The sequence below is a fragment of the Balaenoptera musculus genome, chromosome 2 (genome assembly GCF_009873245.2).
Source record: "Balaenoptera musculus isolate JJ_BM4_2016_0621 chromosome 2, mBalMus1.pri.v3, whole genome shotgun sequence".
Taxonomy (NCBI): domain Eukaryota; kingdom Metazoa; phylum Chordata; class Mammalia; order Artiodactyla; family Balaenopteridae; genus Balaenoptera; species Balaenoptera musculus.
The window spans coordinates 147654263-147681834 of NC_045786.1; the positions used below are offsets into that span (position 1 = coordinate 147654263).

Genomic DNA, 27572 nt, shown 5'->3' on the forward strand with positions numbered 1-27572 from the left:
GAATAACCAAGTGAATTATAGTTTATTTATACAGTAGAAGACAGTATAGCCATTAAAAATCTTGTTAAAGCAATAAAGAGCATTTAAGGACAGAAGAATGCTCATTATATGTAAGGATAATTGCAAATGAAAATGCAAGTGAAAAACTGCAGAACACAAGTCAGCAGTTTTTTTTCCTTCCTTTTCTTTTTTCTTTTTTGTTTTGTTTTGTTTTGAGAGCATGGGCGTAGACAAATGACTGGAAGGAAAAATACCAGTATGTTTTAATGGCTATCTTGAGTGATGTTTTAAAAAAAATTTTCTGAAATTTCTAAATCATCAACAATGGTTACATTCTATTCTGAATAGGGGAAAACTATCTAAAAAAATAAAGAAAAATTATGTCCCATTCTAGAAACAAAATTATACTTACTTGAAAGATCTATCTTCTAATATCCTGCACAGTTAAAATTTTAAACTCTTTTATGGACTGTTTCTAAATAAAAATGACTAGATCCATTAACAACAGTTCATCATTTTAAGCAAGTGATGAGTAGCAAAGTGAAAATTAATGATACTTCATTTCCCATCCTTAGCATGTCTTTCCAGAAGTTTGGGAACAAAAGGAATGGTAAGCTGTTAAGTCAGGGGCAAGAGATGATTTAGTTGGCGAAAGAGGCATCTTTTCATAAAGCAAACATTGGCCAAGATTTTGACCACCTTTATGTTTTCAGCCATTCTTCCCTGTAGCTGGAGAACTGAACTCTAGTATTAACTACTCAGTAGGTGCAAAGAACCACTTAGAATGTATGTTACTCTTAAATGGAATTGCAGCTGTTTGGTCAAGAAGTAAAATGGACCTAATAATTTTTTTTCCTTTTGGCTTGGAATATATAGCTTTGTTATGACGAAGAGGAGAGGAGAACGGAATAATTGCAGTAGGTATGCATACGAGTTGAGTTTCTTTCCAGGCTTTGGGTGTAAGAATGACTGTTTCTGCTCCTGGGGAAGTAAACTGACATTTTCTGATTTTTTTTGGTTTGTTTATCTATTCATTTAGTTTTTGACATCTAGAGATTTCAACAAAATGAGTGTTTTTTTGTTTTAAATGTAATATCAGTTTCTTTTCTTTTGTTTCTTAGTCCGTAACACTGTTTTGTGTCGGAAATATGATCTGGGAGGGTGGTGATATTGCATGAGAATTTATAGGTGATGACAGAGCACTTTGCTGTAGGAAATCTAGAAAAATAATGACTTTTTGTATCTAGAAGGGAAGTATCTCTAACCATTAAGTCTAAATTAAAAGCTTGGCAAAAGCTGCCAATGTTTGGTGTAACTGAAAAACAGAGTTGAGAAATATAATGTAAAAACAGAATGATATTTTTAAATATGTTTTAAATGATATGTTTATCATTTGATTGAATTGAATGATATGTTACATTTGATTGACTCTAGTATAGGAGAATACATTTAAAATTGGTTGGGTAATAGTGAAGAATCCTTTGAGAGAATAGTTGAATTTGACAGGTTGAAGTTTTAGATACAGAACACAAAGACAAAAGAACTAAAATAAGACTTCAGATTCAGGATATAAAAATATTCCACTGTTCCATCATTTTTTTGTTCTTTAATAAAGTTTTCAAAATGGAATTATAATATACATAGAGAAAAGTACACAAATTATAAGGTACAGCTCAATGAATTTTCATAAAAACACTCCCATATAACCACACCCAGAACAGATCAAGAAATAGAACCTTTCCAATATATATAATACCTCCTTCATACCCCTCTCAGTTACTACCTGCCCTTTGCCCAAAGGCAAGCACTATTGTGACTTATAATATCATAAAAGAGTTTTGCTTGATTTTGAGCTTTAAATAAATGGCATCACAAACTGTATATTCTTTTGTTTCTGGCTTTTGCTCAACATTTTGATTATGACATTCATCCATGTCATTGTCTTTAACAGTCATATGCTTATTTTCATTGCTGTGTGGTGTATCATTGTAAGAATACAATGTGATTAATTTTTTCATTCTACTAACAATGGACATTTGGACTGTTTCCAGCTTTTGCCTATTACAAGTAAATGAGCATTCTTGGTATATGTCTTTTTTTGGTACACGCATTTTTGTTGTGTATATAACTAGGAGCAGGATTGCTAGGTTGTGGATGTGTGTGTGTGTATAACTATCTAGCTTTAGTAGATAGTTCCAAACAGTTTTCCAAAGTGGTTATACCAATTTACAAGCCCACAGGCAATTTCATTTGTTCTATGTTGTAACCAACAGATACATTCTCAGTCTATTAACATCTAGCTATTAAAGTAGATAGAATGGTATCTCAGTGGTAGTTTTAATTTTCATTTCCCTAGTGACTGATGAGATTGCTTTTTCATATGTTTACTGAACATTTGGATAACCTCTTTTGTGAAGTGCTTATTGGTATCTCTTGCCCTTCTTTAAAAACTGGATTGTCAATTTAAAAATTGATTTGCAAGTGTTCTTTATATATCTCTGATATGCATCCTTTGTCAGTTACGTAAATTGCAAATATCTTACCCCGGTCTGTGGCTTACCTTTTCACTTTCTTAAGGGTGTATTTTAATGAACCAAAGATTGTTTTTTCTCTTAAATTTATGTTTTGTCAAGTTTTAAATCTCTTTAAAAAGTTTCAAGAATAGTACAATAAATACTTGTATACCCTCTACCTGTTTATCAGTTGTTAACATTTGTCATATTGGCTTTATCTATATATATTTAATTTTAAATTTTATTGTTTTATTCTTGAGCTATTTGAGAACTAGCTGCAGACACCATGACACTTCATAAATACTTTAGCATTATTTCTTAAGGACAAGGACATTCTCCTACACATCTACAAAACAGTTAACACACTGAAGAAATTTAACATAATACAATATGATTATCCGATATGCAATCCATATTCAGATTTCTCTAATTTAAACAGAAATTTTGAATTTTAGTTTGGCAGTATTTTCCTTTTTTGTTAATGCCACCCCTGTCATTTTAATTTAGGTTGTGATAATGTCAAAGCTGTAGTATTTTAGAAATAAATAGTAAATTGCTAGTGTAACTTGGGCTGGCTAGTTCTTTTCTTCTCTCACTTCTTCTCCCCCTTGGGAATATCAGAATATCATTATTGCTATTGAATGGAAAAATTCAAATAGAGAAAGTGAAGGTATGTTTTCCTCAACTCACTGGTTTCCTGATTTGATGTGTAAGTTTCCTGACAACCTTGTTGAGTGATGCATTTTTGTATGTGTTACCATTTGTCATTTGCAAATCCTTGGAAAGCCACTTTCCTTGAAAAACCAAAGCATCTTAACTGTCTTCTCTGTTGACTGACTTGGGTACTACATGAGAAAAGAACTTGCATAATGAACTAACAACACAGTTGATGCATATAATTATTTTAGCATAGGAAAAGAAAGAATGAGGAAGATTTTAGTTTCACATTAGTAATTAAAACTTGCTTCACTTGATTGTAAAAACAGAAGGCAGACCTTTTTGTATGTATTTGGAAACCATTATGACTAGTGGTATAAGAATTATAGAGTGAATTGGTAATATAAAATGGAAACAGCAGATCTAAGTAATGGAGAATTGTTAGAACAGAGAAAAGTTGTTTGGGTGGGATGGGGAAACCACAGGGAATTACACTGGAGCCATTGATTTCAGTTGGATTATTAATGACTTAGATAAATGCTGTGCTTATAGACCTAACAGTTTGACCTGGAGTGGGAAATCCACCCTGTGCAGTGGATTAATTTTAGAAACAGTTGAGCCTGCTAGATAGGTTTCTTTTGAGGAATAGTTTTAAACATTAAAAAAAAAAAAAAGGCAACAACTTCATGGGGATTGGAGATACATCTTGTGAAAATGAACCTGTGTCCAATTCCCCAGTCAACTAGAAAGAAAAGGAAAAAGAGCCTGGGGAAAAAGAGCTTGTTTGGGCATCTTTGTTGTGAAGGTTTAGGGAATCAGCTTTAGCACTGTACACAGTCTTTAGTGGCTTACTGTTCAGCATAGTTTTTCTTTTAAAGTTCATAGACCCTTTATATAAATGAGTATATTGTAACTAATGTAAAACATGTGAGCAATGACTTTAAGTCCCTATTTCATGGATCCAAAACATGCCCACTGGAAGATTAGTATAATCGTTAGACATTTTGGGAGATTGTTTTTAAGAAGAGACTCTTTTTTTTGGCTCATCGCCCAGCTTGCCAGCTTGCGGGATCTTAGTTCCCCAACCAGGGATTAAACCCAGGCCTGGGCAGTGAAAGCACTGAGTTCTAACCACTGGACCGCCAGAGAAGAGAACCTCTTAAGAGGCCAGAACCAAGGAATTATATCTTATCTATAATTGGTAGGTTGCAAAGCTTAAGTCTGTCCAGTTTAAAGAAAGGTTTGGAAGAGTGTACTATCTTATTATAGTATACTAACTTATAGGAATTGCATTTTCACACTACAGCTTAAGAAATACCTCTGTTTGAGGAAACTAAGGCTAGTGGAGAGAAGCGATGACCTGAACATAACCTAAGGGGAAGAACAATTACCTGAAGATAAGTAAGTAGGAACCAGGTGATAAATAGCTAATAGGAAAGGACAAAATAGTGATTAAGAGCTTGGATTCTGGAGTCATACAGCCTTATTATGAATCTCAATCTACCACTTAGGCAAGTAACTTAATTTTCTAAGCCCTAGTTTCTTCATTTGTGAAATGGAGATGAAAACCTTAGAACAGTAATTATCAAACTTTTTGGTGTCAGGACTTCTTTACACTGTTTTTTTTTTTTAAATTAATTAATTAATTAATTTATTTATTTTTGGCTGTGTTGGGTCTTCGTTTCCGTGCGAGGGCTTTCTGTAGTTGCGGCGAGCGAGGGCCACTCTTCATCGCAGTGCGCGGGCCTCTCACTATCGCGGCCTCTCTTGTTGCAGAGCACAGGCTCCAGACGTGCAGGCTCAGTAGTTGTGGCTCACGGGCCCAGTTGCTCCACGGCATGTGGGATCTTCCCAGACCAGGGCTCGAACCCGTGTCCCCTGCATTGACAGGCAGATTCTCAACCACTGCGCCACCAGGGAAGCCCTCTTTACACTCTTAAAAACTAATGGTCACCCCAAAGAGTTCTTGTTTATGTGGGTTATATGTATATTTACTGTTTCAGAAATTAAAACAGAAAAATTTTAAATATTTATTAATTTACTTTTTTATTTTTTATTTATTTTTGGCTGCATTGGGTCTTTATTGCTGCGTGTGGGCTTTCTGTAATTGTGGCAAGCAGGTGCTACTCGTTGTTGTGGTGTGCAGGCTTCTCATTGTGGTGGCTTCTCTTGTTGCGGAGCATGGGCTCTAGGCGTGCAGGCTTCAGTAGTTGTAGCACGTGGGCTCAGTAGTTGCAGCACGGGGGCCCTAGAGTGCATGGGCTTCAGTAGTTTTGGCGCACGTGGGCTCAGTAGTTGCAGTGTGTGGCCTCTAGGGTGTGTGAGCTTCAATAGTTGTGGCGCATGGGCATGGTAGTTGTGGCTCGTGGGCTCTAGAGTGCAGGCTCAGTAGTTGTGGCTCACGGGCCTAGTTGCTCCGCAGCATATGGGATCTTCCCAGACCAGGGATTAGCCCCATGTCCCCTGCATTGGCAGGCGGATTCTTAACCACTGCGCCACTGTGGAAGTCCCTAATTAATTTAAAAATAGTAATAAACCCATTACATGTTAGCATAAATGTTTTTATGAAGAATAACTATTTTCCAAACAAAAAATATTAAGAAGAGTGGCAGTTTTTACATTTTTCAAATGTCTGTAATGTTTGGATTGATAAGAAGTTGGATTTTCATATCTGCTGCTTCTTTCAATATGTTATGATTATCTTTTGTTAGGTAGTCTCTAGAAAACTTCACTGTTCACTTGTGAGAGAATGTGTGAAAAAGGCATCTTAGTATCATATGTATAGTTTTGAACTCAGGGACCCTCCGAAAGGGGCTTAGTGATCCCCAGGGTCCCCAGAGGTTTCCTGACCATTCACTGTGAGATCTGTTACCTTAGAGTGTTGTTTTGATGATTTAACGCAACATTATTTATAAAACCTTAGCAAAATGTTGGCACTTAATAGGTGCCTAAAAATATTAACTGCTGTTATCATTATGGGCAGCATATGAGAAGTTTTAAGCATAGTAGGCATGTAATCATATTTACTTTCTTAAAAGGCTTACTTTGCCAACATGGTAGAAGATGGATTGGTAACACAGAAAAGTGGTATCAGGGAGACAAGTTAGATTTCTTTTAACTTCCCAGTGGAAATGGAGAATGCGGATGGGTTCTAGAAGTCTGAGTGGTAGAATGGAAAGGCTTAGTGACTGATTGGATATATTGGGGTCAGGGAGTTCTGGGCAGTAAGAATGAGGAATCAAGAGTGACTCAGGTTTCTGGCTTCAGTAAATATAGGAAGAAGAGCACCTTTGAGAAGAAAGATTGGGGAATTCAGTTGTAAGTGTAAGTGTAGGCTATCTAGGTGGATATACCCAGGAGATAGTTGAATGTATGAATCTAGAGCACAGGAAGTAGAGTTTTGGACATCATCAGTTTGTAGGTTCTAGTTAAAGCCACAGGTGGGAAGGAGATCAGCCAGGGAAGATGTGTAACATTAAAACAGAACCCTGGGGGCTTCCCTGGTGGCACAGTGGTTAAGAATCCGCCTGCCAGTGCAGGGGACACGGGTTCGAGCCCTGGTCCGGGAAGATCCCACATGCCGCAGAGCAGCTAAACCCGTGCACCACAACTACTGAGCCTGCGCTCTAGAGCCCGTGAGCCACAATTACTGAGCCCACATGCCACAACTACTGAAGCCCGTGCGCCTAGAGCCCATGCTCCACAACAAGAGAAGCCACCAAAGTGAGAAGCCTGCGCACTGCAACGAAGAGTAGCCCCCGTTCGCCGTTAACTAGAGAAAGCCTGCGCACAGCAATGAAGACCCAACGCAGCCAAAAATAAATAAAAGACTTGACCTTTAAAAAAAAAAAACAGCCCTGGTGTGGTAGGCAGCCTCTATTTATGCCTTTGTGTGATCTTTTCCTCTTGAGTGTGGGCTGGATCAGTGACAGCAAAAGTAATGGAATGCTACTTCTGAGATTTAGTTACAAAAAGACCATGACTTGTGTTTTGTCCCCCATCATGCCCTTTTTGGGGAAACAAGCTGCCATGTTGTGAGTGTGCAGAGAAAAACTGACTTGGAAATTATAAGATCCTGGTCGTTGGAAACAGACCTATTCTTCTACATACTAACTTGACAAGTTACCTCTCTCTGAGCCTCATTTTCCTTGTCTGTAAAATGAAGGTAATGATAATACTGGGTTCTTGAGAGGATTAAATTGGACAATGATTATTAAATGCCTAGTATGAATCTTCATGACCTTGGATGTAGCCATGAATTCTTACATATGACACCAAAAACACAAGCAACAGAAGAAAAAATAGATAAATTGGATTTCATTAAAGTTTAAAACTTTGTTCATCAAAGAACATTATCAAGAAAGTGAAAAGACAACCATTGAATTGGAGAAAACTTTAAAAAAAATGAGATATAATTGACATATAACAGTTTCATGTTACAATATAATGATCACCACAGTAAGTCTGTCATCACACATTGTTACAAATTTTTTCTAGTGGTGAGAAGTTTAAAGGTCTGCTCTCTTAGCAACTTTCAAATATATAATACAGTATTGAAAGAATACTTTTGCAAATCATATATCTGATAAGGGTCTAGTACCTAGAATATATAAAGAACTCTTGTAACTCAAAAACAAAAAGACAGACAACCCAATTTTAAAATGGGCAAAGGACTTGAGTGGACATTTCTCCAAAGAAGAAATACAAATGGCTGATAAGCACATAAAAAGATGCTAAACATCTTTCGTTAGTCATTAGGGAAATGTAAATCAAAACCACAACGGGATACCACTTCACACCGACTAAGATGGTAATAGTAATGATAATAGTAATAATAATAATAGAAAATAACAAGTGTTTGCAAGGATATGGTGAAATTGGAACTCTCATATATAGCTGGTGGGAATGTAAAATGGTGTGGCCACTGTGAAAGTTTGGCAGTTCCTTGAAAGGTTAAACACAGAATTACCATATGACCCAGCAATTCCAATACTAGGTATATACCCAAAAGAACTGAAGACAAGTACTCAAACAGATACTTGTACACAAATGTTCATTCAGTACCATTCATGATAGCCAAAAGATGGAAACAAACTCAAATGTCTATTAACAGATGAATGGATAAACAAAATATGGTATATACATACAACAGAATATTATTTAGCCATAAAAATGTAGTACTGATACACGCTACAACGTGGGTGAATCTCAGAAACATTATACTAAATAACAGAAGCCAGACACAGAAGATCACATATTATTCCATTTGTATGAAACATCCTGGGTATGTAAATTTGTAGAGACAGAAAGCAGATTGGTGGTTGCCAGGGACAAGAGAGAGTGGGAAATGGGGAGTGACTACTTAATGGGTATAGGATTATTTTGTGGGGGTGGGGGAGTGATGAAGATGTTTTGTAACTTGATATAGGTGGTGGTTGCACAATATTGTGAATATACTAAATGCCATTGAATTGTACACTTTAAAATCACTTTTAAAAATTTGAATTCACCTCAGTAAACAAAAATGCATAGTATGGTATGTGACACCTAGTAACCTATTGATAAATTTTAGATTTTACTATTGCCTAGTGCACCTTTATCAGGAATTTAGCTGTGTGATGTTGGGCATCAGTTTCCTCAGTTGAAAAATGAAGTTGTTGGACTAAAGACCTCTCAGATCCTTACAGCATTAAAATTCTATATTTTAAGACATAGTATTTAATTCTTGTATAGGAAAGACCCCCTCTTACTCCTCCCATGTGTCTCCTTTACTCTCACATCTCTAGCACACTCACAACACGACACTGGATGTGTGGGAGTTTTTTGTTCCCCACACTAAGCAATTCTGTGACATCAGCTAGGTGTTCTACAGTTTAACTCAATTCTGACACTATCTACCTGGAGATCGTATCAGATTCCACAGATTGAGGGCTGGGTCCCTCAGGACTCCCCTCTGCCCACCCCCCCCCCCTTCAGATGCCAACTATAAGTCCAGGTTGTCGCCTGTGCTTTGGTTGTAAATCGGATGTTCCCACAATCCCCTCCTCAGGTTTAATTAATTTGCTAGAGCAGCTCCCAGAACTCAGGAAAACAGCTTACTTACTGTTTACCAGTTTATTATAAAAGGGTATGGTAAAGGATACAGATGAACATCCAGGTATATGGGGTGGGGCATGGAGCTTTCGTGCCCTCTCCAGACGTGTCACTCTCCCAGCAACTCTACATGTTCACCAACCTGGAAGCTTTCTTATGGAGGCTTCAATCATGTAGTCATGAGACATTATTAACTCCATTTCCAGTCTCTCTCCTCTCTGGAGAATGGAGGTCGGGGTTGAGAATCCCAAGCTTCTAATCATGGCTTGGTCTGTCTGCTGACCAGCCCCCATCCTGGAGTACACTAAGAGTCACCTCATTAGAACAAAAGATACTGCTGTCACCCAGGAGATTCTGAGGGGTTTAGGAACTTTGTGTCAGGAATCGAGTCAAAGACCAAATATTAAAATAAAAGATGCTTCTAGGGACTTCCCTGGTGGCACAGTGGTTAAGAATCTGCCTGCCAATGCAGGGGACACAGGTTTGAGCCCTGGTCCAGGAAGATCCCACATGCCGCGGAGCAACTAAGCCCGTGCGCCACAACTACTGAGCCTGGGCTCTAGAGTCCGCGCGCCACGACTTCTGAAGCCTGCGTGCCTAGAGCCCGTGCTCCGCAGCAAGAGAAGCCACCGCAATGAGAAGCCTGCACACCACAACAAAGAGTAGCCCCCGCTCGCCACAACTAGAGAAAGTCCGTGCGCAGCAACGAAGACCCAATGCAGCCAAAAATAAATAAATAAATAAATATTAAAAAAAAAAAAAAAAAAAAAAAAAAGATGCTTCTAACACTCTTAGGAAATTGTAAGCGTTTTAGGAGCTTTGTGCCAGGAACCAGGGGCAGAGACCAATATATATATTTTCTATTATCTGACTTTCATACAGCAAATATTTGTTGTGTATCTTCACGGTACTGTGCTAGGCACCAAGGACTTGGCAGTACATAAGACAGAGATAGTTCCTGCTGTCATAGAGCTAACATTCTAGTAGATAAGGCACTACACAAAGAATTATTTGCCACTAAGTTGTTCTAAGTACAATGTGGGGCAGGAATAGTTCTCCTGAGAAAAAAGATATTTAGGTATGAAGAATGAGTAGAAATTAACTGAGTGAAGGGAAGGGAGATGAGGTTTCCAGAGGAAGTATCAAAATCTGGTAGTGGGAAGGAGCATGGTGCCTTTGAAGAACTGAAAGAAGGCAAATGTGACTGGAACTCAGACAGTGACTGCTGAAATAGACTGCTGGATCATGTAAGACTTCTCAGTTGTGTTAAGGATGTTGGACATTGTTCTAAGAGCACTAGCAAGTCAGTTAAGGGCGTGGGCAAGAAATATTCAGGTTTTGGCCATGTAGAGAATGGTTTGGAGGGAGGCATGAGAAGAACTACAGACTAAGTAGGAGGTCATTGCAATAGCCAAGACTGTGGTGCCTAGAACTAGGGTACTGATAGTGGACAGGGAGAGAAGTCCTTGAATTTGAGAGTGATTTACGACAAAGAATAAGTCTTGATTGATTGGCTGTGGAAGATGAGAGAAGGGGGAGGGAGGTGTCAAGGATGACTCCAGGGGCTTCCCTGGTGGCACAGTGGTTAAGAATCTGCCTGCCAATGAAGGGGACATGGGTTCGATCCCTGGTCCGGGAAGATCCCACATGCCATGGAGCAACTAAGCCTGTGCACAACAACTGCTGAGCCCGCGTGCTGCAACTACTGAAGCGCGTGCACCTAGAGCCCACGCTCCACAGCAAGAGAAGCCACCACAATGGGAAGCCCGCGCACAGCAACAAAGACCCAATGCAGGCAAACAAACAAACAAAAAATATATTTTTTTTTTTTAAAAAAGGATGACTCCAAGATTTCTCCCCTGGGCATGTAAGTCAGAGGCATGCAGACAACAATGGAAGGACTTTTGCTTTTGGCTCAGATGGAATATCAGGGACTAGATTCACCTTCCCACCTGAAACAGTTGTTGTTAATTACAAAATATATGAACAGTGGTTTTTAGGACACTGGACATCAGGCAACAAAAGATAGTGATCCCTGAGAATTAGGAAGTAAATGAGATGAGCGCTGTGATTGTCTCAGCTTACTGCTTTGACAGAGTTTCCAGGCTGCAGTGCAGGGAGGGGGAACCCAGGCAGAGACCAGCAGGCTCCCTGAGTTGAAGAAACAGAGCTAGGCATCTGGAGAGACCAAGGCAGCTAGAGGTCAGGACAGAGTACCGGAGGGGAGAGGGTGCACAGAGAGAACCCTGGAGATCTGCAGAGGGTCCTCCTAAAGTAATCAGCTGAGTACTGATCGGTGCAATCTTGTGAGGAAACCACTTGAGGCTCAAGAGAGAACCATCTGAAAGGATTACAGGGAACAGTGGCTGGCACCACAGGGTTTATTCCCACCAGTCAGACTGGAAAATTCTCATGAGTCAGAAGGGTTTGCCTCAGTAGTGGTGAAAACATTTGTCAAAACTTACCAGGCTGGACACTTCAAATATGTACAGTTCATCATATATGAATTATACCTCACTAAGGATCGATCCATCAATCAATCGATTGATTGATTTAATTTTTTTCCCTCTCCCCTCAAGGATTTATTCAATTCAACAAACATTTAAATTAACTAAAATGAGCCAATCACTGTGCTAAAAGTTGAGGGATGCATTGGTAAGCAAGGCAATCACGTGGAAGACACACATCAAACAGTTACAAAAATAATCTGTAGTGAGGGTTGTGATGAGTGCTGTGAAGAAGTGTAAGATTCCGTAACAGCAGATATCTGTGAGACCTCTTCTGATCTGTAGGCGGTGACCAGAGAAGAAAGGCTTTTCTGAGAAAGAGACAAAAAGAGTCTGCAGTCTGTCGCTAAAGCTTTTTTAGAAAGAACAGTAGTGGAGGAACAGATTTGTAAGGGAAGACAAGTTTTGTTTTTTTTTTAATTGAAGTATAGTTGATTTACAATATTGTGTTAGTTTCAGGTATACAGCATAGTGATTCAGGTTTTGTTTTTTGAGTTTTTTTGCAGATTTTATTTCATTATAAGTTATTATAGGCTACTGGGTCTAATTTTGTGTGCTATACAGTACATCCTTGTTGCTTATCTATTTTATGTATAGTAGTTTCTTTTTTTTTTTTAAACATCTTTATTGAAGTATAATTGCTTTACAGTGGTGTGTTAGTTTCTGCTTTATAACAAAGTGAATCAGTTATACATAAACATATGTTCCCATATCTCTCCCTCTTGCATCTCCCTCCCTCCCACCCTCCCTATCCCACCCCTCTAGGTGGTCACAAAGCACCGAGCTGATCTCCCTGTGCTATGCGGCTGCTTCCCACTAGCTATCTATTTTACATTTGGTAGTGTATATATGTCCATGACAGTCTCTCACCCTGTCACATCTCACCCCTCCCCCTCTCCATATCCTCAAGTCCATTCTCTAGTAGGTCTGTGTCTTTATTTCCGTCTTGCCACTAGGTTCTTCATGACCTTTTTTTTTTTCCCTTAGATTCCATATATATGTGTTAGCATACTGTATTTGTTTTTCTCTTTCTGACTTACTTCGCTCTGTATGACAGACTCTAACTCCATCCACCTCATTACAGATACCTCCATTTCATTTCTTTTTATGGCTGAGTAATATTCCATTGTATATATGTGCCACATCTTCTTTATCCATTCATCCGATGATGGACACTTAGGTTGCTTCCATGTCCTGGCTATTGCAAATAGAGCTGCAATGAACATTTTGGTACATGACTCTTTTTGAACTATGGTTTTCTCAGGGTATATGCCCAGTAGTGGGATTGCTGGGTCGTATGGTAGTTCTATTTGTAGTTTCTTAAGGAACCTCCATACTGTTCTCCATAGTGGCTGTATCAATTTACATTCCCACCAACAGTGCAAGAGTGTTCCCTTTTCTCCACACCCTCTCCAGCATTTATTGTTTCTAGATTTTTTGATGATGGCCATTCTGACCGGTGTGAGATGATACCTCACTGTAGTTTTGATTTGCATTTCTCTAATGATTAGTGATGTTGAGCATTCTTTCATGTGTCTGTTGGCCATCTGTATATCTTCTTTGGAGAAATGTCTATTTAGGACTTCTGCCCATTTTTGGATTGGGTTGTTTGTTTTTTTGTTATTGAGCTGCATGAGCTGCTTGTAAATCTTGGAGATTAATCCTTTGTCAGTTGCTTCATTTGCAAATATTTTCTCCCATTCTGGGGGTTGTCTTTTGGTCTTGTTTATGGTTTCCTTTGCTGTGCAAAAGCTTTTAAGTTTCATTAGGTCCCATTTGTTTATTTGTGTTTTTATTTCCATTTCTCTAGGAGCTGGGTCAAAAAGGATCTTACTGCGATTTATGTCATAGAGTGTTCTGCCTATGTTTTCCTCTAAGAGTTTGATAGTGTCTGGCTTAACATTTAGGTCTTTAATCCATTTTGAGTTTATTTTTGTGCATGGTGTCAAGGAGTGTTCTAGTTTCATACTTTTACATGTACCTGTCCAATTTTCCCAGCACCACTTATTGAAGAGGCTGTCTTTTCTCCACTGTATATGCTTGCCTCCTTTATCAAAGATAAGGTGACCATATGTGCGTGGGTTTATCTCTGGGCTTTCTATCCTGTTCCATTGATCTATATTTCTGTTTTTGTGCCAGTACCAAACTGTCTTGATTACTGTAGCTTTGTAATATAGTCTGAAGTCAGGGAGCCTGAGTTCCCCAGCTCCATTTTTCTTTCTCAAGATTGCTTTGGCTATTCGGGGTCTTTTGTGTTTCCATACAAATTGTGAAATTTTTTGTTCTAGTTCTGTGAAAAATGCCAGTGGTAGTTTGATAGGGATTGCATTGAATCTGTAGATTGCTTTGGGTAGTAGAGTCATTTTCACAATGTTGATTCTTCCAATCCAAAAACATGGTATATCTCTCCATCTATTTGTATCATGTTTAATTTCTTTCATCAGTGTCTTATAATTTTCTGCATACAGGTCTTTTGTCTCCTTAGGTAGGTTTATTCCTAGATATTTTATTCTTTTTGTTGCAATGGTAAGCGGGAGTGTTTTCTTAATTTCACTTTCAGATTTTTCATCATTAGTATATAGGAATGCAAGAGATTTCTGTGCATTAATTTTGTATCCTGCTACTTTACCAAATTCATTGATTAGCTCTAGTAGTTTTCTGGTAGCATCTTTAGGATTCTCTATGTGTAGTATCATGTCATCTGCAAACAGTGACAGATTTACTTCTTCTTTTCTGATTTGGATTCCTTTTATTTCTTTTTCTTCTCTGATTGCTGTGGCTAACACTTCCAAAACTATGTTGAATAATAGTGGTGAGAGTGGGCAACCTTGTCTTGTTCCTGATCTTAGTGGAAATGGTTTCAGTTTTTCACCATTGAGGACAATGTTGGCTGTGGGTTTGTCATATATGGCCTTTATTATGTTGAGGAAAGTTCCCTCTATGCCTACTTTCTGCAGGGCTTTTATCATGAACGGGTGTTGAATTTTGTTGAAAGCTTTCTCTGCATCTATTGAGATGATCATATGGTTTTTCTCCTTCAGTGTGTTAATATGATGTATCACGTTGATTGATTTGCGTATATTGAAGAATCCTTGCATTCCTGGAATAAATCCCACTTGATCATGGTGTATGATCCTTTTAATGTGCTGTTGGATTCTGTTTGCTAGTATTTTGTTGAGGATTTTTGCATCTATGTTCATCAGTGATATTGGCCTGTAGTTTTCTTTCTTTGTGACATCTTTGTTTGGTTTTGGTATCAGGGTGATGGTGGCCTCATAGAATGAGTTGGGGAGTGTTCCTCCCTCTGCAATATTTTGGAAGAGTTTGAGAAGGATAGGTGTTAGCTCTTCTCTAAATGTTTGATAGAATTCGCCTGTGAAGCCATCTGGTCCTGGGCTTTTGTTTGTTGGAAGATTTTTAATCATAGTTTCAATTTCAGTGCTTGTGATTGGTCTGTTCATATTTTCTATTTCTTCCTGGTTCAGTCTCGGCAGGTTGTGCATTTCTAAGAATCTGTCCATTTCTTCCCGGTTGTCCATTTTATTGGCATAGAGTTGCTTGTAGTAATCTCTCATGATCGTTTGTATTTCTGCAGTGTCAGTGGTTACTTCTCCTTTTTCATTTCTAATTCTATTGATTTGAGTCTTCTCCCTTTTTCTCTTGATGAGTCTGGCTAGTGGTTTATCAATTTTGTTTATCTTCTCAAAGAACAAGCTTTTAGTTTCATTGATTTTTGCTATTGTTTCCTTCATTTCTTTTTCATTTATTTCTGATCTGATCTTTATGATTTCTTTCCTTCTGCTAGCTTTGGGGTTTTTTTGTTCTTCTTTCTCTAATTGCTTTAGGTGCAAGGTTAGGTTGTTTATTCGAGATGTTTCCTGTTTCTTTTTTTTTTTTTTAATTTTATTGCATTTTTATTTATTTATTTATTTATTTATTTATTTATTTATTTATTTATTTATTTTTAAATTGTTTTATATTTATTTTTGGCTGTGTTGGGTCTTCGTTTCTGTGTGAGGGCTTTCTCTAGTTGCGGCAAGTGGGGGCCACTCTTCATCGCGGTGCGCGGGCCTCTCACTGTTGCGGCCTCTCTCGTTGTGGAGCACAGGCTCCAGACGCACAGGCTCAGTACTTGTGGCGCACGGGCCTAGTTGCTCCGCGGCATGTGGGATCCTCCCAGACCAGGGCTCGAACCCGTGTCCCCTGCATTGGCAGGCAGATTCTCAACCACTGCGCCACCAGGGAAGCCCTGTTTCCTGTTTCTTGATGTAGGCTTGTATTGCTATAAACTTCCCTCTTAGAACTGCTTTTGCTGCATCCCATAGGTTTTGGGTCGTCGTGTCTCCATTGTCATTTGTTTCTAGGTATTTTTTGATTTCCCTTTTGATTTCTTCAGTGATCACTTCGTTATTAAGTAGTGTATTGTGTAGCCTCCATGTGTTTGTATTTTTTACAGATCTTTTCCTGTAATTGATATCTAGTCTCATAGCATTGTGGTCGGAAAAGATACTTGATACGATTTCAATTTTCTTAAATTTACCAAGGCTTGATTTGTGACCCAAGATATGATCTATCCTGGAGAATGTTCCATGAGCACTTGAGAAAAATGTGTATTCTGTTGTTTTTGGGTGGAATGTCCTATAAATATCAATTAAGTCCATCTTGTTTAATGTATCATTTAAAGCTTGTGTTTCCTTATTTATTTTCATTTTGGATGATCTGTCCATTGGTGAAAGTGGGGTGTTAAAAGTCCCCTACTATTATTGTGTTACTGTCGATTTCCGCTTTTATGGCTGTTAGCGTTTGCCTTATGTATTGAGGTGCTCCTGTGTTGGGTACCTAAATATTTACAATTGTTATATCTTCTTCTTGGATTGATCCCTTGATCATTGTGCAGTGTCCTTCTTGTCTCTTGTATTGTCTTGATTTTAAAGTCTATTTTGTCTGATATGAGAATTGCTACTCCAGCTTTCTTTTGATTTCCATTTGCATGGAATATCTTTTTCCATCCCCTCACTTTCAGTCTGTACGTGTCCCTAGGTCTGAAGTGGGTCTCTTGTAGACAGCATATGTACGGGTCTTGTTTTTGTATTCATTCAGCCAGTGTATGTCTTTTGGTTGGAGCATTTAATCCATTTACATTTAAGGTAATTATCGATATTTATGTTCCTATTACCATTTTCTTAGTTGTTTTGGGTTTGTTTTTGTAGGTCTTTTCCTTCTCTGTGTTTCCTGCCTAGAGAAGTTCCTTTAGCATTTGTTGTAAAGCTGGTTTGGTGGTGCTGAATTCTCTTAACTTTTGCTTATCTGTAAAGGTTTTAATTTCTCCATCAAATCTGAATGAGATCCTTGCTGGGTAGAGTAATCTTGGTTGTAGGTTTTTCCCTTTCATCACTTTCAATATGTCCTGCCACTCCCTTCTGGCTTGCAGAGTTTCTGCTGAAAAATCAGCTGTTAACCTTTCGGGGATTTCCTTGTATGTTATTTGTTGCTTTTCCCTTGCTGCTTTTAATATTTTTTCTTTGTATTTAATTTTTGATATGTTGATTAATATGTCTCTTGGCATGTTTCTCCTTGGATTTATCCTGTATGGTACTCTGTGTGCTTCCTGGACTTGATTGACTATTTCCTTTCCCATGTTAGGGAAGTTTTTGACTATAATCTCTTCAGATATTTTCTCAGACCCTTTCTTTTTCTCTTCTTCTTCTGGGACCTCTGTAATTCGAATGTTGGTGTGTTTAATGTTGTCCCAGAGGTCTCTGAGACTATCCTCAATTCTTTTCATTCTTTTTTCTTTATGCTGCTCCCTGGCAGTTATTTCCACCATTTTATCTTCCAGCTCACTTACCGGTTCTTCTGCCTCGGTTATTCTCTTATTGATTCCTTCTAGAGTGTTTTAAATTTCAGTAATTGTGTTGTTCATCACTGTTTGTTTGCTCTTTAATTCTTCTAGATCCTTGTTAAATGTTTCTTGTATTTTCTCCATTCTGTTTCCGAGATTTTGGATCATCTTTACTATCATTACTCTGAATTCTTTTTCAGGTAGGTTGCCTATTTCATCTTCATTTATTTGGTCTTGTAGGTTTTTACCTTGCTCCTTCGTCTGTAACATATTTGGTTGTCATTTCTTTTTTTTTTTGATGTGTGGTGCTGTATTCCTGTCTTACTGGTTGTTTGGCCTGAGACATCCAGCACTGGAGTTTGCAGGCAGTTGGATAGAGCTGAGTCTTGATGCAGAGATGAGGACCTCTGGGAGGCCTCACTCCGATTTATATTTCCCGGGTTCTGAGGTTCTCTGTTAGTCCAGCGGTTTGGACTTGGAGCTCCCACCACTGGAGCTCATGCCCAACCTCCGACCTGGGAACCAACATCCCGCGAGCTTCGTGGCATGGTAAAAAAAAAAAAAAAAAAGAAAGAAAGAAAGACAAAAAGGAGCAGTACAATATCAAAGAATAAAAAGCAAAGTAAAATTAGAAAGATAAAAAATATATTAGGAAAAATAAAACTATAATTGAAACAACTGCAACAAGGTAAATTAAAACCACAACAGAAAAAAGAAACAAAAAAGGGGAGGGGGGGAAACAAGCCAAAAGGAGAGATCACTAACAAAGTATAAAGAATAAAATAAAATTAGGAAAATAAAAGATTTATTAAGAAAAATAAAAAAATCAACAACAGTGAATCAACAAGATAAAACAGAACCCCAATCTAAAAGAGGAAAAAAGAAAAGAAAAAAAAAGCCTTGGCTATGGGGGTGGAGTTTAGTTGGGGGGTGGAACTTAGGCAGGGGTCGGGTTTAGGGTGGGGTGGGACCTAGGCGGGTGGGAGGGTGTGATGTTTGAGCATGGGGCAGGGCCTAGGCAGGGTGATGTTCAAGTGCGGGGCAGGGCCTCTGCTTAGGACCTGGCAGAAGGGGAGAGGCAGCATGTGGAAAGGAGGGCCTCTGGAGAGTGGAGTTCCGGAGTTTGGAGGTAGGGCCCTGAGTGAAGGTGTGTGCGTGGGGTTTAGGCCCAGCTCGTTAGAGGGGGTCTCTGAGTGTAGAGGTGGGGCCCTGGGTTGGGGTGTAGGTGTGGGGCTTGGGCTCTGCATGGCAGGAGGGAGGCTCTGAGGGCAGAGGATTAGGTCCTGGAGCCCAACAGGCTTCCCAGTGCCAAAGCAGACAAGGAAAGCACTGGCCCGGTTCCCTTCCGTTCCTTCATGCCCCTCCCCCACCATCTCTCCCAGGGTATCCCCCGTTGCTGCTGGACCCCTAACTGTGGGTGGGTCCTGCTGGGTGTAGGAACTCCTTTCCTCCCCCAGCCACCCCTCAGGGGTGCCGGTCCCAGAGGTCTGGCCTTTACTTTTGCTCTCCCTTCCCTCCCTCCCACTCCCTCAGGACCCGCGTGGCTGGAGGGGGCCTAGGTGGGCAGAGAATCAGGCCCGGGATCTCAACAGGTTTCTGGGGGTCCAAGTGGGCAGGGGAAAGCTCGCCATGCTCCCTTTTGATCCTCTGCCCTCCCAGTGGTTCCCCAGTTTCCCCCTTTGGGCCTGGGATCCCTTCCCCTCCCCCAGATGCCCCTCAGGGGCGCCAGCCCCGCCCTACCTCTACTTCTTCTCCCCCTTCACTCCTCCCACACGCCACATCATACCCGATTGCTGGGGGTTCCTCCCGTCCCCTTAGGTGTCTGTGGTCCCCCACCAGTGCCTGTAGGTGCCCTAATTGTGAGGAGACGAGAATTCCGCGTCCTCCTAGAATGCCAATTGACTCCGTCCTTCATTGTAGTTTTGATTTGCATTTGTCTATTAAGTAGCGATGTTGAGCATCTGTATGTCTTCTTTGGAAAAATGTCTATTTAGATCTGCCCGTTTTTGATTGGGTTGTTTGTTCTTGCTAATGAGTTGTATGAGCTGTTTGTATATTTTGGAAATTAAGCCCTTGTCAGTTGCATCTTTTGCAAATATTTTCTCCCCTTTCATAGGTTGTCTTTTCATTTTGTTGATAGTTTCCTTTACTGTGCAAAAGTTTTTAAGTTTGATTAGGTCCCATTTGTTTATTTTTGCTTTTATTTCTTTTGCCCTGGGAGAGTAATCTAAGAAAATATTGCTACAATTTATGTCAAAGAATGTTTCACCTATGTTCTTTTCTAAGAGTTTTATGGTGTCATGTCTTAACATTTAGGTCTTTAATGAGTTTGATTTTTGACATGGGGTTTGGCTTTGGATGTGAATTCTCCATTGTATAGACAGCTGAATGCATGGATGAGTGAGGAATGAGTGAAAGGTAGGACATGGAAATAGGAGTTTGGCTATTGAGAGGGAGAAAGGGTGATAGCGAGAGGGAGAAAGGGTGATAGCGAGAGGGAGAAGTGGAGTCGAAGTTTCTTGTTTGCTTTAGGACAGTAGACTTATGTTTGTTTAAATTCTGGCGGCAAAGATGGAAGACAGTGGTGAAAAGGGATAAAGTGTAAGTAAGGTTCCTGAGAGGGCTTGAAGGGTTAGGGTTTAGAGCACAGGTGTACTGGCCTTAGATTGAAGAGAGCTACTGGATTGTAACAAGAGGAAAGAGAGAGTAGATGAAAGTGCAGGTTTGTGAGTTGATGGGAAGGTGAGAGAGTGCCTCTATGTTGGATCACAGATTTTCCTTTTCTGTATCTCTCCACTTTAAGTTATATGAACATATGTCAGGAAATAAAGAGTAATTAAATATGCTTTTAATACTTTTTTAAAAATTAATTAATTAATTAATTTATTTTTGGTTGCGTCGGGTCCTCGTTTCTGCGCAAGGGCTTTCTCTAGTTGCGACAAGCGGGGGCCACTCTTCATCGCAGTGCGCGGGCCTCTCACTATCGCGGCCTCTCTTGTTGCGGAGCACAGGCTCCAGAAGCGCAGGCTCAGTAGTTGTGGCTCACGGGCTCAGTTGCTCTGCGGCATGTGGGATCTTCCCAGACCAGGGCTCGAACCCATGTCCCCTGCATTGGCAGGCAGATTCTCAACCACTGTGCCACCAGGGAAGCCCTAAGTATGCTTTTAATGCAGGATGGCAACCAAAAATTTTAACATGATTTAGGAGTTAAGTTTTTTATTCTTAAGTACTCTGGTTTCTTGTTTGCCTATGCAGGCCATCCTGCAACAAATAACCAGCTCAAATCTCACCCCCCATTGTCCAGTGTACTTTGTTAGATACCACAATGGTGCCTTGCCTGGGTGTCAGTAATCTTGAGTATATTCCTAGTGTCAGCTTAGGAGTGCTTCTAACTGAGATTTAAAGGATAACCAAGAAAAACACTTGTTTGTATTTACACAATGACTTTTTTTTTTTAGAAGTAAAGAGAGTTTTCTGGCCTTAAAGATCTCAGTTTGGAGTGTCTTACTCTTTTCAAAATAACATCTAGTGTGGGGAAAAACAGCTTCTAAAATGTAAAAGCTCTGTTGGGTTTTCTTTAGAATAAAAATGGTCGTATAGCATTGTAGAGAAGATTAGAAATGGTGTGAGTGAAGTGCTTAGCATAGGTCTAAGTAAAGCAGTTAGATTGTAGTGCAAATGATGTAACTATATACACGGTTTATGTCAAAGACTATAAGAACAAGAGATATTGCTTATCGAACTGAAAAGAATTGTTAAAGAGTCATAGAATCTTTTTTGTGATATGTATTTTAAAAGTTAAATATGAGCTTTATTTTTTTCCTACTATAAAACAATACATATTCATTGTAGAAAATATAAAGGAAGCAAAAATCACCCCAAATCACAGCATCCTAAAATAGGAATCACTTTTAACTTTTTGGTGAACTCTCCTCCAAATCCTCCAAACATTTCTTTCTAAGAGGTATTATACACATATACATGCACATACACATATATGCATATACATATATATATATTTTTTTTACGTACATGGCATCATGCTATTCCTTTTCTACAACCTGCATTTTTTTTTTAAAGGAATTCCTTATTTTTATTATTTATTTATTTATCCATTTATTTTTGGCTGTGTTGGGTCTTCGTTTCTGTGCGAGGGCTTTCTCTAGTTGCGGCAAGTGGGGGCCACTCTTCATCGTGGTGCGCGGGCCTCTCACTATCGCGGCCTCTCTTGTCGCGGAGCACAGGCTCCAGACGCGCAGGCTCAGTAGTTGTGGCTCACGGGCCTAGTTGCTCTGCGGCATGTGGGATCTTCCCAGACCAGGGCTCGAACCCGTGTCCCCTGCATTGGCAGGCAGATTCTCAACCACTGCGCCACCAGGGAAGCCCTACAACCTGCATTTTTGACTTAGTGCATTGTGAACATCTTTCAATACCCATGAAAACATAGCAAAATCATCAGTTTTATGACTGTGCGGAATACCATTTTATGATTATTTATAGTGTATTTCATTAATTCTCTCTTAATGGACATTTAGGTTGTTTCCAGTGTTTCACTAAAGTAAATCATGCTGCGATAAGCATTCTTTACTCTAGATCAAGGTGAATGGCACATTAAAAATTTTTACATATTGCCAAAGTGACCTCCAGAAAGACTAGTCCAAATTATATTTCTAAGGACAGTAAATGAAAGTACTTGCATTCCTACATCTTATAGCCAACTCTAGATATTGTGAAACTTTTTAGTACTTGCGCATTTTATAGATGAAAAATTACGTTTCAGTATTTTTTATATGTATTTCTTTGATTGCTAATAAAGTTATGTTTACTGGCCACTTGTTTCTCCTCCTTTTATGAATTTCCCCTTATAGTTCTTATCTACTTTTCTGTTGGTTCACCCTCCAGTATTTAAAGGTGAGGAAACTGAGGTCTAAAGAAATGAAGTGACTTAGACCTTGGTCACCCAGAAATTTAGTGGCAGAATTGGTAATCATAGCATGTTAGAGCTGGAAAGGAATCTAAGAGATCATCAAGTCCCAACGCTCTAATGTTACAGATGCAGAAACAGAGGCCTAAAGATATTAGGTGACTTACCTAAGGACAGCCACACAGCTCATTAGTGACAGAACCAGGAATCTGAATCATGTCTCATGAAGAGGGAAAGGCAAGTAACATTTTTGAGCCTGCTATGTTTCTTACATGTACTTTTTCACTTAATTCTCTCTACTGTTCTGCTGTTATTCCCATTTGAACAGATGAGGTAACTGAGGTTCAAAGAACTTCAATGATTTGCCCAGTCACACACCTAGTTATTTGCAAAATGGCCTAGAATCCAAGTCTTCTGATTGTTAATCCAAGGGTAATATTGCCTCTTAGAGTAGTAACTGTCGATAGTAGAGTTACATAGTAGATCTGTTTCTTGGCTTCATTCAGATATTCATTTGATAAAATATGATTTGCCTCTTAGGAGCTTGTAAATAAAACTCTGCCTCTGTTTAGTAGTTCTTATTTGATACTGGACACCAATCTGATCGTGAACTAAAGGAACTTATCATTGTAAGCAAAAGCTGATTAGAAGCCATGTCTAATGCTTATTGAGTGAATAGAATTGAGATCCATGAGCTAGATATGACCTAAGTTTTGTATGGTAGTGATGTCTGGGTTGAAACTCTTAGTATCATCTTATAATTATCTTCATTCCATAGAGAATAAAATCTTAATATATAAGTTGAAAATGACGTTTGGGTTCTCTGAAGTGTAAAATGGATCTCAAATCATCAAGGGGTCAAATAGGAACAAAATCGAAACCATGTCAATTGCATCCTCCATATCTCTAAAAAAGCCTGTTAACCTTCATTTCTTGACAGGGCACAGAATTTCAAAATCATATTAGAGCTAATTTGGTTAGGGCTCCGTCCTATAGAGATGTACAAAGATGACTATTGACTTGTGTATAACTTTGTTGACACTCTTGGTTTGTTCATTTATGTGGAAGTTAGTTGGTAAACTCTATGTTCTCCATTTCTGCTTTCCAGACAGATCTTGTGTTTGGGTTGATGTTTTGTTTTTTTTTGTTTTTTTTTTTTAATTTTTATTTATTTATTTATGGCTGTGTTGGGTCTTCGTTTCTGTGCGAGGGCTTTCTCTACTTGTGGCAAGTGGGGGCCGCTCTTCATCGCGGTGCGCGGGCCTCTCATTATCGCGGCCTCTCTTGTTGCGGAGCACAGGCTCCAGACGCGCAGGCTCAGTAGTTGTGGCTCACGGGCCCAGTTGCTCCGTGGCATGTGGCATCCTCCCGGACCAGGGCTCGAACCCGTGTCTCCTGCATCGGCAGGCGGATTCTCAACCACTGCGCCACCAGGGAAGCCCGGGTTGATGTTTTTAAACCTGCTAGTTTCATATAAGTAAGTTGGGGAAAGTGGAAGAGTGCAGCAAGTGATAGAATCATTTTTTCCTTCACAGAGAATTTTATAGGCTTGTTGAATAGAGGGACCAACAATTAACTCACATTATTCTAGTCTTCAGCTCAGCAGTAGGGATCTATTAAGCTTATTATTTAAGAAATAAACATTATTTCTTATGTTTGGTATTTTTCTGATTTACTTTATTGGAATAAGAGTTAAAGTTTAATTAAGACTTCTAGATTCTGGTAAAGTTTGGAGGTTTGTTTTGTTTCACACCTTTTTTTTGTGTGTTTGTTTTTGTTTTTCCCTTCCCTCTTGTAGCCTTTGTCACTAGAAGAATGTAAAAAAACAGAGTTGGGTAGTTGATGGAAGTGGTATAGCTAAAACTATACCACTTTAAGCTCATGCAAAGATGGTTACATAAAGAGAATAGAGCATTAATTCAGTCTATTAACAAACAAGTATCACCAGAAGTAACTCCTATTCTAGTATCAAACATAATAGTCCTTTAACATCTCCTTTGGAATGTTGAAAAGAGATGAAATGAAACCTTCAGAATGGTCATTTATAGGGGAAGAAGAACCTCCACTTTCATTCATCCATTGTAGCTCCACTTTCTCATTTTAATGCTCAGTCCACAGTGGCTATGGTGAAAGATGTCCTGCACCTACAGAGATGGCAGTGGAGAGGGGATATCACCTTTCTGTTTATTGCTTGTTGCAATTTGGCCTGTTTACAGACAGAATTGCTGTGTGGTTGCTTCTAGTGGAGAGCAAAGGAAATCAAGGTAGCAGCAAGAATCAGCATTTACACATGACCTGTGAATTGGCTAATTTTTAACATGCAGTTAGTTAAGAAATGATTACAGCCTGAGGAGTCATGACCTCAACTTTTCATCATCTCCATTGGATTGTGCCTCAGTTGGAAATGAAGGAGGTATACGGGCAGTTTTAATTGTACCTGTGTGATTTATCCCTAGTCAGCTCTTTAATTTCTTCTGGCTGTCTGAGGTTTCCGACATGCTGTAAATTTCCCCAACTTTTTCATTATCTGCAATTTCTTTATGACTCGTGAAATCGGAGTGGAGAGAGAGTGTGGATTTACAGCGGAGATAAACATGTCCATAAAGTCTGTATCTGTGTCAGTAATTGTACTGCTGTCAGTGACTGTCCTGTTTTACAGGCCTCTCTTGGAAAGCAACCGGCTTCACTACCAGCAGCAGCAGTGAAGTGCTTGCTTTGATTTGCATTAACTTGCTGGAGATTAGGTAGGAATGGTTGGGGTAGGAACTGATACTGGACCTTGGCCTCTCTTGTTTGTTTGTCTGTTTGTTAGTTTGTTTAAGGTCAAATGACTTCATGTTGGATAACTGTATGTTGAAAATAGAACATGGACAATGTTCATTTTCTAAGTGAAAATGCAGCTTATTTTTTAATATGGTAATATGAAAAATCCTTTCTACTTCATTTTAACACAATGCATTTAAGATGATTTTCCTTTTCTATCGCTCTTGAGATAATTAAACTTGGGTCTTTTTCCTCTTCCATTTCCTTTTCTTAGAGTTAAAACACGGGATTTCTCTTTTAGAACATTCATTCCTCTTCAAGAGTGGAGCCAGCCAGAGTCTTGATGATGACTGTGTCTGCCATGTCTTAATTCTCAACTGTTAATGGCTCTTTCCTGACGGCTTGAGGTGGTGTGCCCTCAACCATTGCCGTGAGAAAGGAAGTCTTAAAATAGAGAGAAATTCTTCATATTCCTGTCTTTAAAGACCCTTCAGGAATTCTCTGGTGTTTGCTTTTTTTATAGCAGTTGTGAAAAGAAACTGAAGTTACAAGAAGCCCTTTTAAAATAGATGGAGAAGCAAACATATACTTTTCTTTTTTACATTTGATATTTGAGCAGATCCCTCAAGAATCAAAACTGTCCTTGCATATCCTAAACTTTCTGCGAGGTAGTTTAAAAGGGTAGGATGTGGCAGTACAGTTTAACAAAGAGAGGATAAGATGCATGATAAATCTCAACCTTTAGTCAGCCCATGAGTCCAAATAATATGGAGAGTTATCTAGTTGATAACTTTTACCACCTTTTACTTCTCTTCCTTCTTCTGCTTGCATTCTTTTTGCCATCTTTCTACCAGTAGATGGGAGAGGGAAGATTAAAGGAGATGATATAACACATAATTGTTTGGCTTTTTTCCAGAAGCTGTGGTGAAAAGTATGGTTAGAGAAAACTATGGCTAAAATGAAATTTGAAATTATCTGTGGTTTTAATTCTTTATCTCGCCCATTGCCATGATAGAGTTTCTTCTTACTCACAAGGGATAAACTGCTTTCTTTGAGTGAGAGGAATAAGCTACTCACACCCTTTAGTTACTGTTAGTGAACTTGCCCTCTGTTAGAACAAGGACCCTTTCCACTCATTTTCTTCTTTCCATCATGCCAAGCAAGTGTTCTTCATGAAATCGGCTTGTGAAGTTACATTGTTACCTAATTCTAGTTTGGGAAAACATCTAGTACATGGCTTACTAGGTCCAATTTAACAAACATGCACAATAACCTAAACCAACCAACCAAAACAAAACTTCGAGTTATCCTCTTAACTTGGTGCTGTAACATCCTATTTTGTTTTATGAACTTAAAAAATTGTTTTCTTTAGTGATGCCATATTGGAAGTGCTTGACATCCATTTTGCTGTAGACTTATTTTTTCTTTGTCTTTTATCCGTTTTATACACCCAACTATAAACACATTAAGTTTGGACTAAGATAAGGAGTTTCATCTGTATGCCTGCCTGCTCAATTAGTCAAAAGAAGAATGAGATGTCCATCAGGTCTGACTATAGAAATAAGCTTTCTGATTGCTCAGGTTGAAAGGCTTGTTATTACTAAGACTTTCTCCTCCCCAAAATAGTTTTATAGGTGGGGAAAGTGTAGTATTCTAGCTTTGCAAGGGAAGCATTTTTCTCCTGGTTGAAGAGAAAGTAGTTTATGGTTGTCTCCTTCCATTTCTGCTGCCCTCAGCTGTCAAATTCAGTAAAAACAAGGGTTTAGTTAGCCAACAGTCTCACAGTGTTGGAGGATAATGACATTAACAAAGAAAAGAGCAACACAATAAAAGATTATTTGAATACTAAGTTGTATACCCGTTATTCTCTGAAATGGCTCCACAGCAGGGATTGGTAACATTGTATTAAAGATTTAATAAACATAGGCACTGGAGAGTGATTCAGTAACATGTCTCACCCTTGAGAAAGCTCAGGCAGTGTCTTCCTCCCTCTCCTTAATCAGGCTGAGAATGGAATCCAAGAGTTGCCAGGCTTGAAACTAAAGGCAGGGATGGAGTATTGATCTGTTAACTATTTGTAGAAAGGATAATTCTTGGGTGGAAATCCTCCTATGGTGGTTTACTTTTTTAAGATCCCAGACTTCCTTGGAGCTATAGGTTAAAGATAACTTGTTTCAAACTACCAAGTAAATGAGTATCAATGCCATGAGTACATCAGAAAAGAAGACCCTCTCCACTAGCTTAAGAAGAAATCCCCTTGTCTTCTTTTTCTC

The 27572-nt window shown here is 39.1% G+C and overlaps 1 protein-coding gene across 4 annotated transcripts in view; it reads left to right on the forward strand.

Moving 5' to 3' along the window:
- LIN52 (lin-52 DREAM MuvB core complex component) overlaps positions 1 to 27572 on the forward strand; it is a 119418-nt gene that overhangs the window by 25794 nt on the left and 66052 nt on the right. Inside the window, exon 6 of one of the 4 annotated variants that reach the window (XM_036844519.1) lies at positions 22666 to 22710. The exons of the other annotated variants lie outside the window; for them this stretch is intronic. Within the exon in view, the coding sequence (XP_036700414.1) occupies positions 22666 to 22685 (20 nt within the window). The 3' untranslated portion in view covers positions 22686 to 22710. Of the gene's footprint in view, positions 1 to 22665; positions 22711 to 27572 lie in introns of those variants that run through there. 4 annotated transcript variants of the gene reach the window in all.